The sequence below is a fragment of the Carassius carassius genome, chromosome 9 (genome assembly GCF_963082965.1).
Source record: "Carassius carassius chromosome 9, fCarCar2.1, whole genome shotgun sequence".
Lineage (NCBI taxonomy): Eukaryota > Metazoa > Chordata > Actinopteri > Cypriniformes > Cyprinidae > Carassius > Carassius carassius.
The window spans coordinates 23,221,424-23,237,461 of NC_081763.1; the positions used below are offsets into that span (position 1 = coordinate 23,221,424).

Consider the following 16,038-nt stretch of genomic DNA (forward strand, 5'->3'; position numbering starts at 1 on the left):
ACCGATCGAACCTGAAGTGGAACAGCCTTCCAACGACTTGATAATTCTCTTTTGTGTTATACAGCCCGAGTGCCTCATCACGCATATTTAATGTCGTGTATCACACTACTTTTCAGAAATAGATTAGGTTGCTCTAGGTTTTCAGATGAATACAGAAAGCTAACATTTCCCGAGTGTTTCCCAGTCACCACCCATGTTGAATAAGTTGTGAGCTGAACTTAATGGTATGCTGTAATCATATAGAGACAAAGTCCTCACCACATAACCATACTTTATCCAACAATAATGCATAAATGAAAGTTTTACGCTGGAAACTCTACATTTAAAACTCTCTCAGCAAGGAGTATTGAGTTTCATGTTTTACTTTCTATGAAAGTATGAGTAAATGAGTCAATGAACCATGGATATATGTGCAGTAAAACATCACCTCATCAACTCTCCAGCCGGGTCATTACTGATGCCCCAAACCATTATTAATCTAAATGAGTGACCAAAACACCGTAAAGATGGTGAATGACCAAGGCACAATGTGAGAACTGCAGAGTACTGAAGTTCAACAATCTGCCGCTCCTTTGAGGAACATGAGATATATCTTCTTGAACTATCCTCAGCTGCTGTGGATCAATTGAACAAGTGTACTTGTCTAAGTGCTTTAGGTGAAATGATCTGTGATCTTTTAAGACTATGACAAGTTGGTTGTAGCTACCCCAGGATTGGTGGAATCCATCTACATGTTCTTCTGACTCTGGTAATTCGCTGTTTTTTTATGTATCCTAAACTATCTAGTTAAACGTCTGTACAAAAAAGTTCACATGATCAATGTCAATTTGGTTAGTACCCTATAAAAATGCAGAATATTAAAGTTCTTTATCCTCAAACTTAGTTTATTTCCAGATTTAAACTGCATTTTGATTTTACATTCTCAAGCACTGTTCATGTCAAATTTGGTTTATTAAGAAACAACCTTTTTTCATATTATGAAAGGTAAAAATAAAACAAAGATCTGAATATTATGTACTAGAATGGGTTTTGTCAGGGAGATGATTTTCATAAAATAATCCCTTTTTAATTGTTGATCACAGGTTTGTCCATGAAGTTCCAGGAAACACTGCAGTTGTGTCAACATAAAATGTTCTGTTATGTATGTATTTATGTATGTATCAAATGTTCTACTGATACTGTAGTGGACCTGAAGACTAGATTTTATTTCTTCACAATCTGAATGACATCCTCATGTTCCATGATGTGCGTCAGTCCTACTCTCTGAGGACTGTACTTTGTGCTTGTTCCCTGTAATCCAAAAAGACAGCAGTAATTAAAAAAGGGGGGGGGGGGGGCATGGAACAAAAGCAAGAGTATATTTCACTTCAGGTGAAGAAAGATCTTACCCAGACAAGTGCATACTTGAACTGGCTAGCTAATGTCCTGTGGATTCTGTGACACTGGAAGAAATAAGAATCACAATCATGAATCTGATTGATGCGCGATCGATCGATAGATAGATAGATAGATAGATAATTTTATTTCATATGCTCAAATTGAAACAGTTTCAGGTATACTGTGTTTAGTTTTGTAAACTGAATAAATATGAATATATATCCAAAGAGTATGTTTTACCACAGGCTGACCACTGCGAAATACATATGAAGAAAGTTGCAGGTATCACAGGACAATGAAAGAGGCACATACCGCATGTTCAACTGATGCTCCTCGTCTCATGATTATAGGGTCACCGAAATCTGGCCGTTCTTAACAACAATAAAAATAAAACAGTAAGAGCTGGGGGGATAAAAACACTAATTACAAAAATTCTAACAAATGCAGTTTGAGAATTGATTGATTGATGACAATCTCGGAAATGTTCCTTCACAAATTTAAATTACGATTTAAATTTAAAATGGATTGTGATGCTTCTTAAAAACCACAACAAATTCCTTGTGTGTTTGCCCCCATGTGGCGAATAAAGTTGATTCTGAATTAATGACAGAATTTTCTTTTTTGGGTAAACTATCCCTTCAAAAAATTGGTAACAAATTAAAATACTCCAATCTCAGTTAAAATGCTTAAAAAATGAATGGCCAATTAATTGTATTAATACAAGACATGCAGCTTTGTTATAGAGCAGAAACCAGAAATATCATAAATATATCAGCTTATATGGGGGGTCTTTGAATATTGTGTTGGACAACAGGAGACCTTATTAAGAGTCAAAAAGGTTGAGAAACGCTGTTTCAGGGTGAAAGCACCCTAAATTATGGTTTTGGAGGACCAAAAAAAGCTTACCTCCTCTCTTCTTAGTGTATAAGCAGATCAGAGCCAGGTATTCCCATAACTGCTCAAGGAGATAATCTAGATTCAGCTTCATGCCACAGCTGATCACTACACTGTTAGCTCTATGGGCAAGACGATCCACTTCCTCTATAGAAATCTGATCCACTTTGTTGTACACCTGTAATAAGACAGAGATTCATTATATCTCATGTTAAATTTGCTGACATATATTTAAAACTGAGGATCTCTACATCAGGATATTTCTTGAATTAAAAAAATACACTCACATATAAGCAAGGCATGTATACTCTGTTGCCCACAATGACATCAATAAATTCATCAGGAGTGCTGTCCTCTCTGAACAAAACCTCAGCGTTGAAGATTTCTGCAGTCATGTTAAGGTTACTGTGTCTGTCATTATTAGAGGGAAATGAAACGGTGAATAAACAAGGGTAAAGGATACTGTACTCGTGAAGAATGAGCTGAACAAGCTTCTCAGAGCAGTGTGTGAGGGGAACCGTTGAATTGTACGATAGGCCACCACCTTTTTTAGGCTGAAAAACAGATCTTTCACATGTAAGCATTAAAATATGCAAGAGGAATAACAGTCTCTAAATGTACCTAATACTTCTCATTATATGCTGTTATTTAAGGAGGTCATTTTTAAATGGGCAATTTCACATTAAGTGCTTCATGTTGGTTAATCATTATGTTTGTTTATACACAGGGTCTTTAATGTTTATGGAAAGTATCTTATGCTCACTCAGGCTGCATTTATTTGATGCATGATCCTTCAGAAATCATGCTCAAGAAACAATTCTTATTATTGTCAACTTATTCTTATATAAAATATTTTTTATGAAAATAAATGGGATAAAAAAAAATTTATTTGATGGATACATAGTTTAAAAGAAGAGCATTTATTTTAAATATAAATCTTCCGTAACATTATAAATGTCTTTACTGTCACTTTTGACTGAATAACGGTATACATTTCTTAAAAAAAAAAAATCTTATTGACCTTAAACTTTTGAACGGTGGTACACATCTTTTTTTTTAATCTTAGAAAATCTGTTAAAAGTTTTTGTTTTGTCATATGTTATTTTTGTTGACAAAAATGCTGTTTTGATGAGAGTAAAATAGTCTATAATATAAATATAAATTTTAAAAACATTTCCATCCAAAGAGTAAAAGAGAACAAAACTGTCACTTCCTGACAAACTGGCACTAACTATCACTAAGAAAAGTAGCAAAAGCCTCTGAATATAATCATTTTCATATATACTAAGTTACTTGCACCAAAGAGTGAGGAGATGAAACACAATAAATGAGCTCATTGCTTTCAGAGATGGATGCCTGCAGTTTGGGAACACAATCGTGTCAAACAGTTCTGGGAGGCAATTATACAGAAATACTTTAACGACAGACTTTGACTTTTTTGATACACATGGAGGAATTTACTCACAAAATGCACATTTCCATCTCAAATTATTCACATTAACCCTTTTTCACACAAGTCAAAAACCATCTCAAGTGAACATAAAAATGTTTTTGCTAATTAAATGATTTTTTTATTTGCCATTTCCAACACTCATGTCTGATGTGATACTTCAAAATGCTCATAAAAACAGGGTGACGAAAACATAGCTTATAACAGCAAAAAAAAAAACTAAAACTAGGGATGCACGATTAATCGAATGCAATTGTCATGTGCATCTTGTCAGTAAAGCTGGTTCTGCGATTAGTAGTAAATCTCCATCACATGCTTTCAGATGGAGCAGCATTTACTACACAGGGCAATAGTTCACTGACAAGCTATGCAAAATCGCATTCATAATCCAGACCATTTAATAATGACCTGCAATAATGGAATCAAAGAAAATGTTTTGCAATCATGAAAGCTGTTTGCTTAGCTTCTCAGTGAACTACGGCTCTGTGTAGTAAATGCTGCTCCATCTGAAAGCATGTTAAATACCACATTTAATAACATATTTTTACTCTAAACTCACTTCATAAAGTCAGTCAAGTGTTTGAAGTAAATCCTTCTTTGAGATGATGTGGTTTATTACAGAATAAGGCACGCAACATATTCATAGTATTCTAAGCAGTGATAAAGGCTATGTGGACTAGAATTGCATTATTATATACTTTATTATAATAAATATTTTAATAAGACAAACTCAGATAAACCATATATTGCCGTAGTTGTGTGTTAATTAGTCATGTTAAATCAATGAAAGCAGTTCAATCAGAGGTTGTCTTAATATAAGGAGATACGAGGGTCTGTATTAATTACTATAGGAGAATGCTTAACAGTTAACTTGGATCACATGTGCCTTAATAACCAATCACATTACAGCCTTGATGTCACTTAATTTCAGTCAGAGTTGTGCGACACTCAATCGCCGTTTACGGATACCATAGGAATGAATGAGAATGCCTTAAACTGTAACTCACCTGTTGCAAAGTCAGTGACTTCTCCTTTAAAATGCCATTTTTTCCAGTGTAAACTCTTTAAAATAGTTCAATCCAAAAGTATTTCTTAGTGTAAAACATGTTGGAGATTAGCTGACAGGCTGTCGATTCATTAAATGATAAGCTTTTTCCTCAAAAAGCTGTTTATTCAGCGTAGGAAAGCCTCTCCTCCATTGACATCCATTAAGAAAAAACACAAAAAAAGACAACAGCCTTTGGCCCCCTTTCCCATGTACTGGCAGACCGGAAGCATTAGCTTTAGCCATTACACTTTTTTGGCTAAATGTTGCAGGCTTGCCTTCGAATGGCTCTGGTTAAATCTTCTGTTTATTCAGGATTTCATGGATTTCTTCTGCGGGGTGTATTTGAAGTTTCCGCGCGAGAGGGCCCCCTGGCCTTCGGATGGAGATTTACTGCTGATCACAGAACCGTGCTTCACTAGAGGTTAGCATAAGGATAGCAGCTTCTACCTAATCAAAATTTATTGCCTTTGCAATTTAATTTTAATTAATTGTGCAGCCATACCTAAAACACTGACCTTAAAATAGATATTTGGTTTGGGGCGGTTGAGTCTGATGCCAACAGATTCAAGCTCTTTTTCCAGAAGTTCCCTAAAAAATAAATAAAACAACAATCGTCAAACAAAGCAATAGTCCAAACAGTGCAAACATTCTCCACTGCTCCAACTCACCTCTGAACATCTCCTTTAGTCGCATCCAACATCATGATGACCACATCTGCAGTTCTGGCCACAGCAATGACCTGTCTACCTCTGCCCTTACCTTTAAATCAAAATCAAAAACACATAGAAGGGCCCATTTAATATGCAAAAAGACACATACAAATGTACATAACTCTTCAAAACACAAATGAACATACCTTGTGCAGCCCCCTCAATAATACCAGGCAAATCCAGCAGCTGTATGTTGGCACCTTTGTACTAGAATTGAATTTAAAAACAAATTATAATGAACAGAAACCAAAATCATGTTGGATATTATAATTATTATAATTACAACAGCTATACAATAAATAAACAAATTTGACATGACATACAGCCAAGTATGGTGACCCATACTCAGAATTCATGCACTGCATTTAACCCACCATGAACACACACACACACACACACACACACAGTGAACACACACCCAGAGCAGTGGGCAGCCATTTATGCTGTGGTGCTCAGGGAGCAGTTGGGGGTTTGGTGCCTTGCTCAAGGACACCTCAGTCGTGGTATTGCCGGCCCAAGACTCCAACCCACAACCTTAGGGTTAGGAGTCAAACTCTCTAACCATTAGGCCACGACTTCCCCAAGAACAGAAGTAAGATTGAAACAAAAACAGAGAGAAAATAAAAATATTTGGGAATAATAATACCTCAATGACTCCGGGAATGCAGGTCAAGGTGGTGAATTCATACGAAGCTGCTTCACTTTCTGTTGATGTCATTAAACTGAGAAACGTAGACTGCAAAAAAAAAAAAAAAAAACACAAATTAGAGCATGTCTCTTTTTTTGTGTATACTACAAAAAATTTAACAATACACCCCTTGTTAATAGAATACAGAGAGAAATAAGAGTTAGTAATTTGCAAAAGACAGGAATAGACAAATAGGAGGAGAAAGGAAAAAAGCATGAAGCCAGAAAATGAATTTATACATCAATTAAAATAAACAAGTTAAAGGCAGAGAAGTCATTCTACTTGCTTTCTTTTTTTACTGAAGATGAAATGGTGTTAGAAACACTTTTTTTTTTTTTAAGAAAATTTGGTTTGTTGCTGGTGAACATATTTGTGGATATAAAATTTGCAAAGAAGACAAATGTATAAAAAAAAGCTAGCATTGTCTTAATGTCTCTATCTACAATTATGGCTCTATCTTGCAAGATATTATCATTAATAAATGTGACAATACTTTTCCAAAATTCTTCAGTATAGTGACAGGCCCAAAATAAATGAAAGACAATTATCTATTTCTTTATGAAATTATTGACAATGCATAATTTACTAGTTTGAAAGGTACTTATTTTACTTTATTAGTGAGAAACTAATTTTTTTGTAATGTTTTCCGATTAGATCATCTCTTGGCCGGCCATCACAAACACCAGGCAGATGTTGTCATTTGTACCTTGCCAACTGAGGGGAATCCGATCAGAGCCACTCTCGCATCCCCAGACTTCATCACATCAAAGCCTTCACCTTTGGCTCCAGATGACTTCGAGGGCTCCAGGAGCTGGGCTCTGTACTTGGCTAGCTTGGCTTTCAATAAACCCAGGTGGTACTCAGTTGCTGCAAAACAAGTTTGGAAGTAATCCGGATTTAACTGAAGTCGAGTAAACGGATACAAAGCGACAAAAGGCCCATGAGGGACATTTAACGCAGGATCGTGGCTTACCTTTGTTCTTCTGTGTTCGAGAGATCTCTCTCTCTATCTCTGCGATCTTGTCCAGAATCCCCATTGTCAGTCAGGTGTGATATATGTCTTATGTGAGGCCTGTGAACATTACAGCAGTGTGAAAGAAAGCATGTCAGTCATCTGCTCTCTGCTTGTCAGTAGTTAGCTAAGCTACTTCTAGCAAACTTATCAAACACTATTGCAGATTGAGCTGTCATGCAAATATCATGGCAAATGGCTACTTATAAATTTGACTCTTCATAAAGTATTAGATACGGTCATTTGTGTATTTACAGAGGTGAATGTTTTGATAATTACAGTTTAAGGCAGACTCTGCGGCATGGACTGCAGGTGACGTCACCACCCGCTGGCCGACAGCGCTGCGGAGAAATTGCTCCGACGTGAAACCAATTCTTTAATATTTAATCCTGAACATAGATTTTAATACAATACTGATTTTTTTTGTGTGTGTGAAATAACTGTTATAGTATGTTTACCTGTTGTTGATAAACTATGGATAATTGACATAAATCCAACACATAATCAACAACCAACGTTCCTATGACACGTGGTTAGATTTACAGACTCATTTCTACGAATCGATTCCATCGAACAGTTCGTTTCAAAGAATTTGGTTTAATGATTCTTTTACATGAGGACATAATTATGTCGTCATTTTCTTTCTAATAAAGCCACGTGAAGGCACCTATCGCTGTTTATGAATAATTTAGATCAGTTGTGTGAACCGCTTAACTAATCATGCCCAATCAGAAGATCCGGCTCAAAATAACGATTCGATCACCTCGGAAATACACAGGGTTGCCAAGTCCGTAGTTTTAAAGCAAAATCTTAAACTTTGCTTGCACTGTGTAGTCTGTACAATTTATATTACCCATAATAAAACTGTGCTAGACTGGTAAGGAGACTGTGTGCAAATATATACGGAAAAAATTATATTATATTATATTAATTATAAAAAATATTTTTACTATAGGAATCGCATGTTTAAGCTTTGGTATGTGGGCTAGTTTTTAAGCTCGATTTGATAGGGATTTAATTTTCTTCAGGGATCTGGCAACTATGGTAGTACATATAACACATCGTGCAATTTTAAACATGGCAGCTGCTGGGTCGCGATCCTCAACGCTGAACAGTGCGGGTGTGGAGGGTTTCCCGTTCACCGTGGCTGGAAGACCACCCGAGGAAAGCACGAGCAAAGATCAAAGCGCTACCGGAGAGCCGAAAAAGAAACCGTGCCGCGCGTGTACGGATTTTAAATCATGGATGAAGCTGCAGAAACAGACGTCCTTAGTCTCTGTGCAGGTGAACAGACGATCTGACAGACGAACTGCGATTTTAAATCTAGGAAGTCAAGATAAGTCAAATATATGTGAAAACACAATTAGAATAAAATAAAAAATTAATCAAATAAACTCAACGTTGCTGCATTGTTTTGTAGTTTTACTGTAGTAACACTAAATGTTAGTAACTGTGTGTGTGTGTGTGTGTGTGTGTGTGTGTATATATATATATATATATATATATATATTATACACGTATGTGTGTGTGTGTGCATACCCCCAAAAATATTTAGTATGAATTTGCAATATTTATGGGTGACTTTAAAGTATTTACCTTAATACATTATTAATATAATTAAAATTAACATAATAATAATGATAGAAAAATGTAAATATAATAAAATGACAAAAGCACTAATGTAAATTAAAATGCTAAACAAAATCAAGATGTAAACTGAAACCATGTTTCATTATTGTTTGTAAGGATGTACACTAATCAGTCAATACTCTTAGTTTCTGTTAAGAAAAATATTTTGAACAGAAAAAAGCAGAATATTGTGTTTCACAACAAAGACCCCAATCATGGTTATGGTAACTTTTCAAGAGCTATAGCTCAGCTGCCAGATAACTGCATCAATCCAGAGTCATATGTTTGATTCCTAGGGAACACATGTATAAATATAAATGTAAATGGCTTTTGCACAATACTGTTGTGCTATGACCGTAACCAGTCATGTGATATTTTGAACAGGAGAGCATGCCGATGGAGGAGGCTAAGCCTGTTGAATGCCCTCTTGACAGAGAGGAATTGGGCAGGAGCTCATGGTCTTTTCTTCACACTATGGCTGCGTATTATCCAGACGCACCGACCACAGAACAACAGGGGGAGATGACACAGTTCATCAACCTCTTCTCAAAGGTTTTCCCATGTGATGAGTGTGCAGAGGACCTGAGATCAAGGTTGTCATCATTTACTGTTGCAGTTTTTATGTCTTTCACTATTTCAGCAGAAGCATTGCAGTGTTTACAATTTGTGTGTGGCAGCATATGTTTCAATGATCTTGTCTCTTATCAGATTGAAAACGAATCAACCAGACGCTAGCAGTCGGCACAACCTCTCACAGTGGCTCTGTCGTCTCCATAATAACATTAACATCCGATTAGGCAAGCCAGAGTTTGACTGCAGCAAGGTGGATGAGCGATGGCGAGATGGCTGGAAAGATGGATCTTGTGACTGAAAACCTCCAACACAATCATGAACATGAGCAAAATGCAGCCGCACACTGATTCTGAGGACCTAACCTTTTTGAAGGTGCTACTCAGGAGATGTTGACTTTGCACTAATTGATAGAATGATTTATTCATATACAGTTGTTTGATCGCTTTTAATCAAGAGTTTTTGTTGTCTATGAGAGTATGGTGTTATGGCCCATATTGTTTTGTATTATTGAGCTCTCATATGATTAACCCAGAGCAACAAGATGAACTTCGTAAAAAAATCTGTGCAACAGCTGAAAACAAAAATTCTTATGTTTAGAGCAGTGATTCTCAACTTTTTTTTAACTACAAGGCCCCTCATTGTAAGAAAATAAACTGAATATTCCCCAAGATATTTCTGACAGTTATAAAGACAAAGCTGCTTGTTTTCTAAAAAATAAGTTATATATATACAGAAACTTGGAATGCCAATTAAATGAACAATTCACCCAAAAAAGGTTTTTTTTTCTGAAAATGTACTCCCCCTCAGGCCATCAAGGATGTACAGTAGATGAGTTTGTTTCATTAGAACAGATTTGGAGAAATGTAGCATGCACTTGGTCACCAATGAATCTTCTGCAGTGAATGGGTGCCATCAGAATGAGAGTTCAAGCAACTGATAAAAACATCACAATCATAATCAAATAATCCACACCACTCCAGACATTCAACTAATGTCTTGTAAAGCAAAAAGACATGTTTGTAATAAACACATTCATCATTAAGATTGTTTTAATTTAAAACCAGATAAAATAGTTATCTGTACATAATATTGCTTTTTTTCGCCAGTGAAAAAGTAATGCTGTTTGTGTTATTTTAGATATTTTTAAGCTATCTTACGGTCCCCTTGGAACTGTGCTGTGGTTTCCCAGTTGAAAAGCAATGGTTTAGATGTCTCAATAAATTATTCATATTCAAAAAGGGGTAATTGTTTATCATGTTTAACTGCATCAAGATAGGCTTCTTAAAACAACCAAAACACAATTAATTTGCATGCTTATTTGCCATTAACAAATGTGGCAAGGATAGGCTGTAAGTATGTCTTCACACATTGCTTTCCTTATAATAAAAAAAGTATTTTTTATTTATGCATTATTATTTGCTGTAAGACTATAAAATCGCAGTGGAGAATGATAATGCCAGAGTGCATCACTGTCTTAGAATTGCACTCATTCATATGAAGCATGTTGTGATAATCAAAACAATGTTTTTCCAAACCTGAAGCACATTGGATGTTGTTTGGACACTAATATTCTTCAATATTTTATTTTGTGTGCTTATTGACTTTCATTAAAGGCAATTTAAAAATATCATATTTTGTGTTCCACTGAAGAAAGAAAGTATATATTTTGGATTAACTATCATTTTCATGTGATATTGTTTTGGTTATGGAACTGTTATCCTCAAATAGCACCCTTTCCTTGACTCAATATTCTGCATGCCTCCCTAAAATGTTCCATTTGTTTTTGAAGTTAAGCCTTGCTCCGTGAAGTTAGCAGTCTGCCAGCTGAGTGAGGTCTTGAGGTAGTCGGTAGATGGTGTTGATGTAATACACAGAAGCACAGAGAGATTGCGCACGCTTCTGACAGGCAGTGGGGCGTGTGTGTGTGTGTGTGTGTGCCTGTCTCGACCCACAGCCCAGAGCCTGAATAACAGTAGGAGGAAAATGGACGGAGTGGGTTCATTTGGTGCTGGGAGAGCAGGGGCTGCGTTCGACCCGATTGCCTTTATCCAACAGCCGCAAACCATCCTCAGAATATTATCATGGGTAAGACATTTATTTACCTACAAATGATGATATCAGCCTAGAAGAGACAAATGTGATCTGCGAGAAAAACCCTGGACATAATCATAACATTTTCATCGCACTTATTTAATAATTAAATGAGGTCACTGGGGAAAATGACGCTCCATATAGATATCCGTTTATTTGTGAAATCAAAGATTACTTTTCGTTTATATTGAAAATATTGACGTGTTGATGTCATGAAGCGTATTTGCCTCTGATGACGAGAGGTAACGTGATTCCTTCTAGAATAATAACATAAAAGCGTGTATAGCTATAAATACAAGCGCTCATTCTGGAATCTTTTTGTTGTTTGGCTTATTATGGTGCGATGAACTCGTTTGTAATACCATTATATTATTATGTATTTTTTGGCTGCATCGGTCTATCACTGGGCGTGACTTCAAAACAATAAATAATATTTTAAATATAGGCTATTTATTTACCTCTATTAAATGAATAAAACGAGTCGATCTGATGCCATGGATGAACGTTTCTCTATTATGCAATTAGGTTTTTCAGTAAGAACATCATTATAGTGTGGCCCAAAGCATAGCGAACTGCCTCACTTCGAGCATCGCATGTGTTCTGTGTGTTGCTTAGAAATGCTGTATACTTAGGCAGCCCACTAGGTTTTGAGCCACAGCCACAGTCTGCTTCTATATGACCGGCGTCTCGATTCTGATTGGTTGACGCATTACTATAGGCGCTTGTACTGTTACTTCCTTTTGATTTTATTTGCGTCAGACAAACACATCACGTGGACCATTGTAGCTTTCTCTTTCAGCCGAAGGCTTTTCTTTCTTATAAAACTAGGCTTAAAAAATTATAATAAAACATATATAATAATAATAATAATAAAATGAAATAAAATATAAAATAATATTAAAGTTACATATTAGTACCAATAGTTATTGTCTATTAGGGTACATTATGTTTATTGAACAGTGGATTTTTTTTTCTGTGTAAGTTTATGTTTCTATTTAATTTTGTCATTAATATATATATATATATACAATCGACACCTGAAAAATACAGTGGAAAGTATTCAGACCCCCTTAAATTTTTCACTCTTTGTTATATTGCAGCCATTTGCTAAAATCATTTAAGTTAATTTTTTCCCCTCAATGTGCTAACAGTGCTACCATGAAGAAGAAATGCATTAAAACAGGTGTATCGTTTCCCTGCAGATCTTCTCAATGGTAGTGTTTGGATCCATAATAAACGAAGGCTACATCAACCATGGCAGTGAGAGGCTCTATTGTGTTTTCAACAAGAACAACAATGCCTGCAACTACGGAACCACCATTGGGCTCATAGCATTTCTAGCATGCATTTTCTTCATTTTCCTTGACATGAAGTTCCAACAAATCAGCAGTATTAAAGACCGGAAGAAGGCAGTGATGCTGGACATTGGGTTTTCAGGTAAACAATACCAGCATGCTAAAACAGACGGAAACTCTCTCTGTGACTGCTATTTTTAAGCTGTGAATTGTTCAAGGGGTCGGGCAATGATTCATGATCTCTACATAAGATGTTTTTGTGTATTTATGTGAACATGGGGGCCTGCATAGTAAACTACACTGCCATTATTACTCTAATATATTCTTGTTGTTGTATTGGGTGCATGACTACAGGTTTCTGGGCGTTTTTGTGGTTTGTTTGTTTCTGCTTCTTGGCCAACCAATGGCAGCGCACCACCCCAGATGAGCTACCCTTGAATCAGGGAGCAGATGCTGCCAGAGCTGCCATTACCTTCTCCTTCTTCTCAATCTTCACCTGGGTAAATAAGCAGAATTATCTCTAAACAGAAACGAAAACACATGTTATTGTCATGTTATTAGAGTTACCGTCATTATTTTTCAAATCTAGAGCTGAAATGGCAGGATACCCAGAGTACCGGTCCATTTCAGTGCATTATCTCATCGACATTAGCTTGTTCTACATACTGGTTTCAGCCCTCAGGGGACGTGGGAACATATAACAGAATTACTTCCTTTTCCCTTGCTGCCGTGAATGAGGATGAGAATAGTGTTTGGTGGCGTGTCTTGAGGTGAATGAAACAGTGAAAAACTTACACGGTTTCTTACAGTGAAATGCATATCTTGTCTTTATTCTTAGTAATTGTTACATCAGTGATTCAGGTTTAGAAATACAAACAAACACGCACTACCATTTAGAGTAATTTATTAATTCATAATAATATTGTTTGGAAATATGATACACTACCATTCAAAGGTTTGCGGTAAGTAAGATTTTTTTTTAAGTTTATTTTTATATATTATATATTGTATCATTTTACTTTTATTCAGCGAGGACACATTTATTTGGTCAAATGCAAGAGACTAGTAAAGACATTTTATAATATTACGAAATATAAAAATTTCAATGGAATGCTGTTCTTTTGAAGTTTCTATTCATGAAAGAATACTGTCATGCTGCGTTGTAAATAAATGCATGAAGATGAAGGTTTAGAAAATCTTTAATCCAGCACACAGGGTAACATTGATGAAACGATGGAACGGAAAAACAAAAGTCCATGTTGCGTGTGATGAAGACATTGATCATAATAAGAAATCTTTCTTGAGCAGCAAATCAGCATATTAGAATGATTTCTGAAGTATCAAGTGACACTGAAAACTGGAGTAATGATGCTGAAAATTCAGATTTACAACACATGAATGAATTATATTTAAATGTATATTAAAACAGGTATTTTAAGTTGTCAGAGTTAAGAGTAGTTCTTTTTAAAAAGAGTTTGATACTAATGCGTGACTGTCATTTGCTTCCTCTTTGTATTTCAGGCTGGTTTGACTGTAAGAGCAGTGCAGAAGTACATGCTCGGGACCGACATGAGCCTCTTCACCACAGAAGAACTGGATGGCAAACCGCCCGTCCAGCCCTACCCCACCGTCACAAGCACCGAGCCCAACGACACATACCAGAGCCCACCCTTCACCGAAAACCTCGACTCCAACCTACGCCAACCTCCAACCAATGCCCCAACCTACCAGGTGCCAATTTACTGAAACGGTGCCTTGCAAAAGTCACTGGTGTGTCAGAGTCAGTGTGGATGGCTGGCACTGCTCTTCAAACTGACGTGGTGTGACAATGTTTATAGGTAGTACCGTTCTGTGAACTTCTGTACAAGATTATGTTGATTGTGATTTCACTTTCATTCGGAAATATTACGTGTTTATTTAACAGCTGGAATGAAATCGTTTGAGGGTTATCAGTGTCGTCTAAAAATGAAAAAGGTTATAATGCATGTATTATATTTAGAGAGTTATGAAGTGCCATGCATTACAAACAATACCTTATATATTCAGTTTCCATAATGCTGTTGGGTACTGTATATAAGTGCAATATCTGAAACATGGAATCACCAAACCGTTTGACACATTTAAATGTTTTACAACTAAAAGCTAGGTGGTCTTCCTAAAAAAGGGTGGCGTTTCACTGTAGATAAGGGTGTCTTATGCATCAAATGTGTGTAGAAAAGGAGTTGATTCAGTGTTTGATTTACTAAACTTGTTAAGACATAAAGCCAGATTTTACTTTGGAAGGATTTTTGTAGTTTACAGTGCATGAATATTTCTGACTGTATCAAAATATAAAGATTAACTGAATCCCACTAAAACGATTTCAAACAAATATTTTTATTTATTTATCAGAGCCACAATTAGTGGCCATTTTTTGTGGAATTTGGAGGAATACAGACATAATCATTTGAAAAAAAGTTAAACTGGCATTTAAAATACTTTATGAATGGATTTACAAACTTGGACAATGACACCAACTGGTATGTTTTTAACATTAGACACAAGAAGTAAGTTCAAATACAATACCATTCAAAAGCCAGATTTGAAAAGAAATTAATGCTTTTATTCATCAAGGATACATTAAATTGATCAAATGTGACAGTAAAGATGTGTAAGGTTACAAAATATTTAAATTTGAGATAAATGTTCTTTTGAACTTTATATTCACCAGAAAACCCTTTGAAACTGTTTTCAAAATTGATAACAACAAATGTTTCTTGAGCTGCAAAGCAGTATATATGAATGATTTCTGAAGGTTCATGTGACACTGAAGACTGCAGTAATGATGCTGAAAATTCAGCTTTGCATCACAGGAATAACAGTCCAGAAAATATTAAAATATTTAAATTATATTATTTCACAATATTACTGTTTTTAGTGTATCTTTGATCAAATAAATGCAGCCTTGTTGAGCAGAAGAAACTTTAAAAAAATCTTACCAACCTCCAAATTTTGAACAGCATATGCCAGTGGTTTGCAAAATGATTTGTTTTGGACACCCTTCAGATATTCATCAGTTGGCTGTTGCTCGAAAAAAGCTGTTTGGTGACCATCATCAGTGCTTTGTCTGATATGTGGTAGATTTTGGTAATGTTTCTGTGTTCAGAGATAGGGCAATATTCACAGATGATAGTGACTGTACTTCAATACGTGTAAATGGAGTATGTTTGTGAAAGTGGTCAGGGTCTTGTGTTTCTTCTGTACTTAACTCTGCACTCCTGTTAAAATGCTT

General features: G+C 35.8%; 3 protein-coding genes across 3 annotated transcripts; 2 read left to right on the top strand and 1 right to left on the bottom strand.

The window, feature by feature from the left end:
* Nucleotides 1–863: 863 nt before the first annotated feature.
* LOC132149344 (developmentally-regulated GTP-binding protein 2-like) lies at nt 864–7,601 on the bottom strand. Its single transcript, XM_059558505.1, has 13 exons — nt 7,459–7,601; nt 7,141–7,239; nt 6,874–7,034; nt 6,126–6,215; nt 5,626–5,686; nt 5,438–5,528; nt 5,285–5,357; nt 2,735–2,825; nt 2,559–2,656; nt 2,284–2,449; nt 1,690–1,748; nt 1,389–1,442; nt 864–1,290 (listed from the first exon to the last, which is right to left on the bottom strand). The coding sequence occupies exons 2-13, from the start codon at nt 7,202–7,204 to the stop codon at nt 1,204–1,206; spliced, it is 1,095 nt and encodes a 364-aa protein (XP_059414488.1). The 5' UTR covers nt 7,205–7,239; nt 7,459–7,601; the 3' UTR covers nt 864–1,203.
* A 652-nt stretch (nt 7,602–8,253) lies between these two features.
* LOC132148624 (FAD-linked sulfhydryl oxidase ALR-like) lies at nt 8,254–9,993 on the top strand. The gene is made up of 3 exons (XM_059557322.1): nt 8,254–8,463; nt 9,193–9,401; nt 9,517–9,993. The coding sequence occupies exons 1-3, from the start codon at nt 8,257–8,259 to the stop codon at nt 9,677–9,679; spliced, it is 579 nt and encodes a 192-aa protein (XP_059413305.1). The 5' UTR covers nt 8,254–8,256; the 3' UTR covers nt 9,680–9,993.
* A 1,287-nt stretch (nt 9,994–11,280) lies between these two features.
* On the top strand, nt 11,281–15,485 carry LOC132149345 (synaptogyrin-3-like). Its single transcript, XM_059558506.1, has 4 exons — nt 11,281–11,466; nt 12,675–12,909; nt 13,122–13,267; nt 14,289–15,485. The coding sequence occupies exons 1-4, from the start codon at nt 11,365–11,367 to the stop codon at nt 14,511–14,513; spliced, it is 708 nt and encodes a 235-aa protein (XP_059414489.1). The 5' UTR covers nt 11,281–11,364; the 3' UTR covers nt 14,514–15,485.
* Nucleotides 15,486–16,038: the final 553 nt, after the last annotated feature.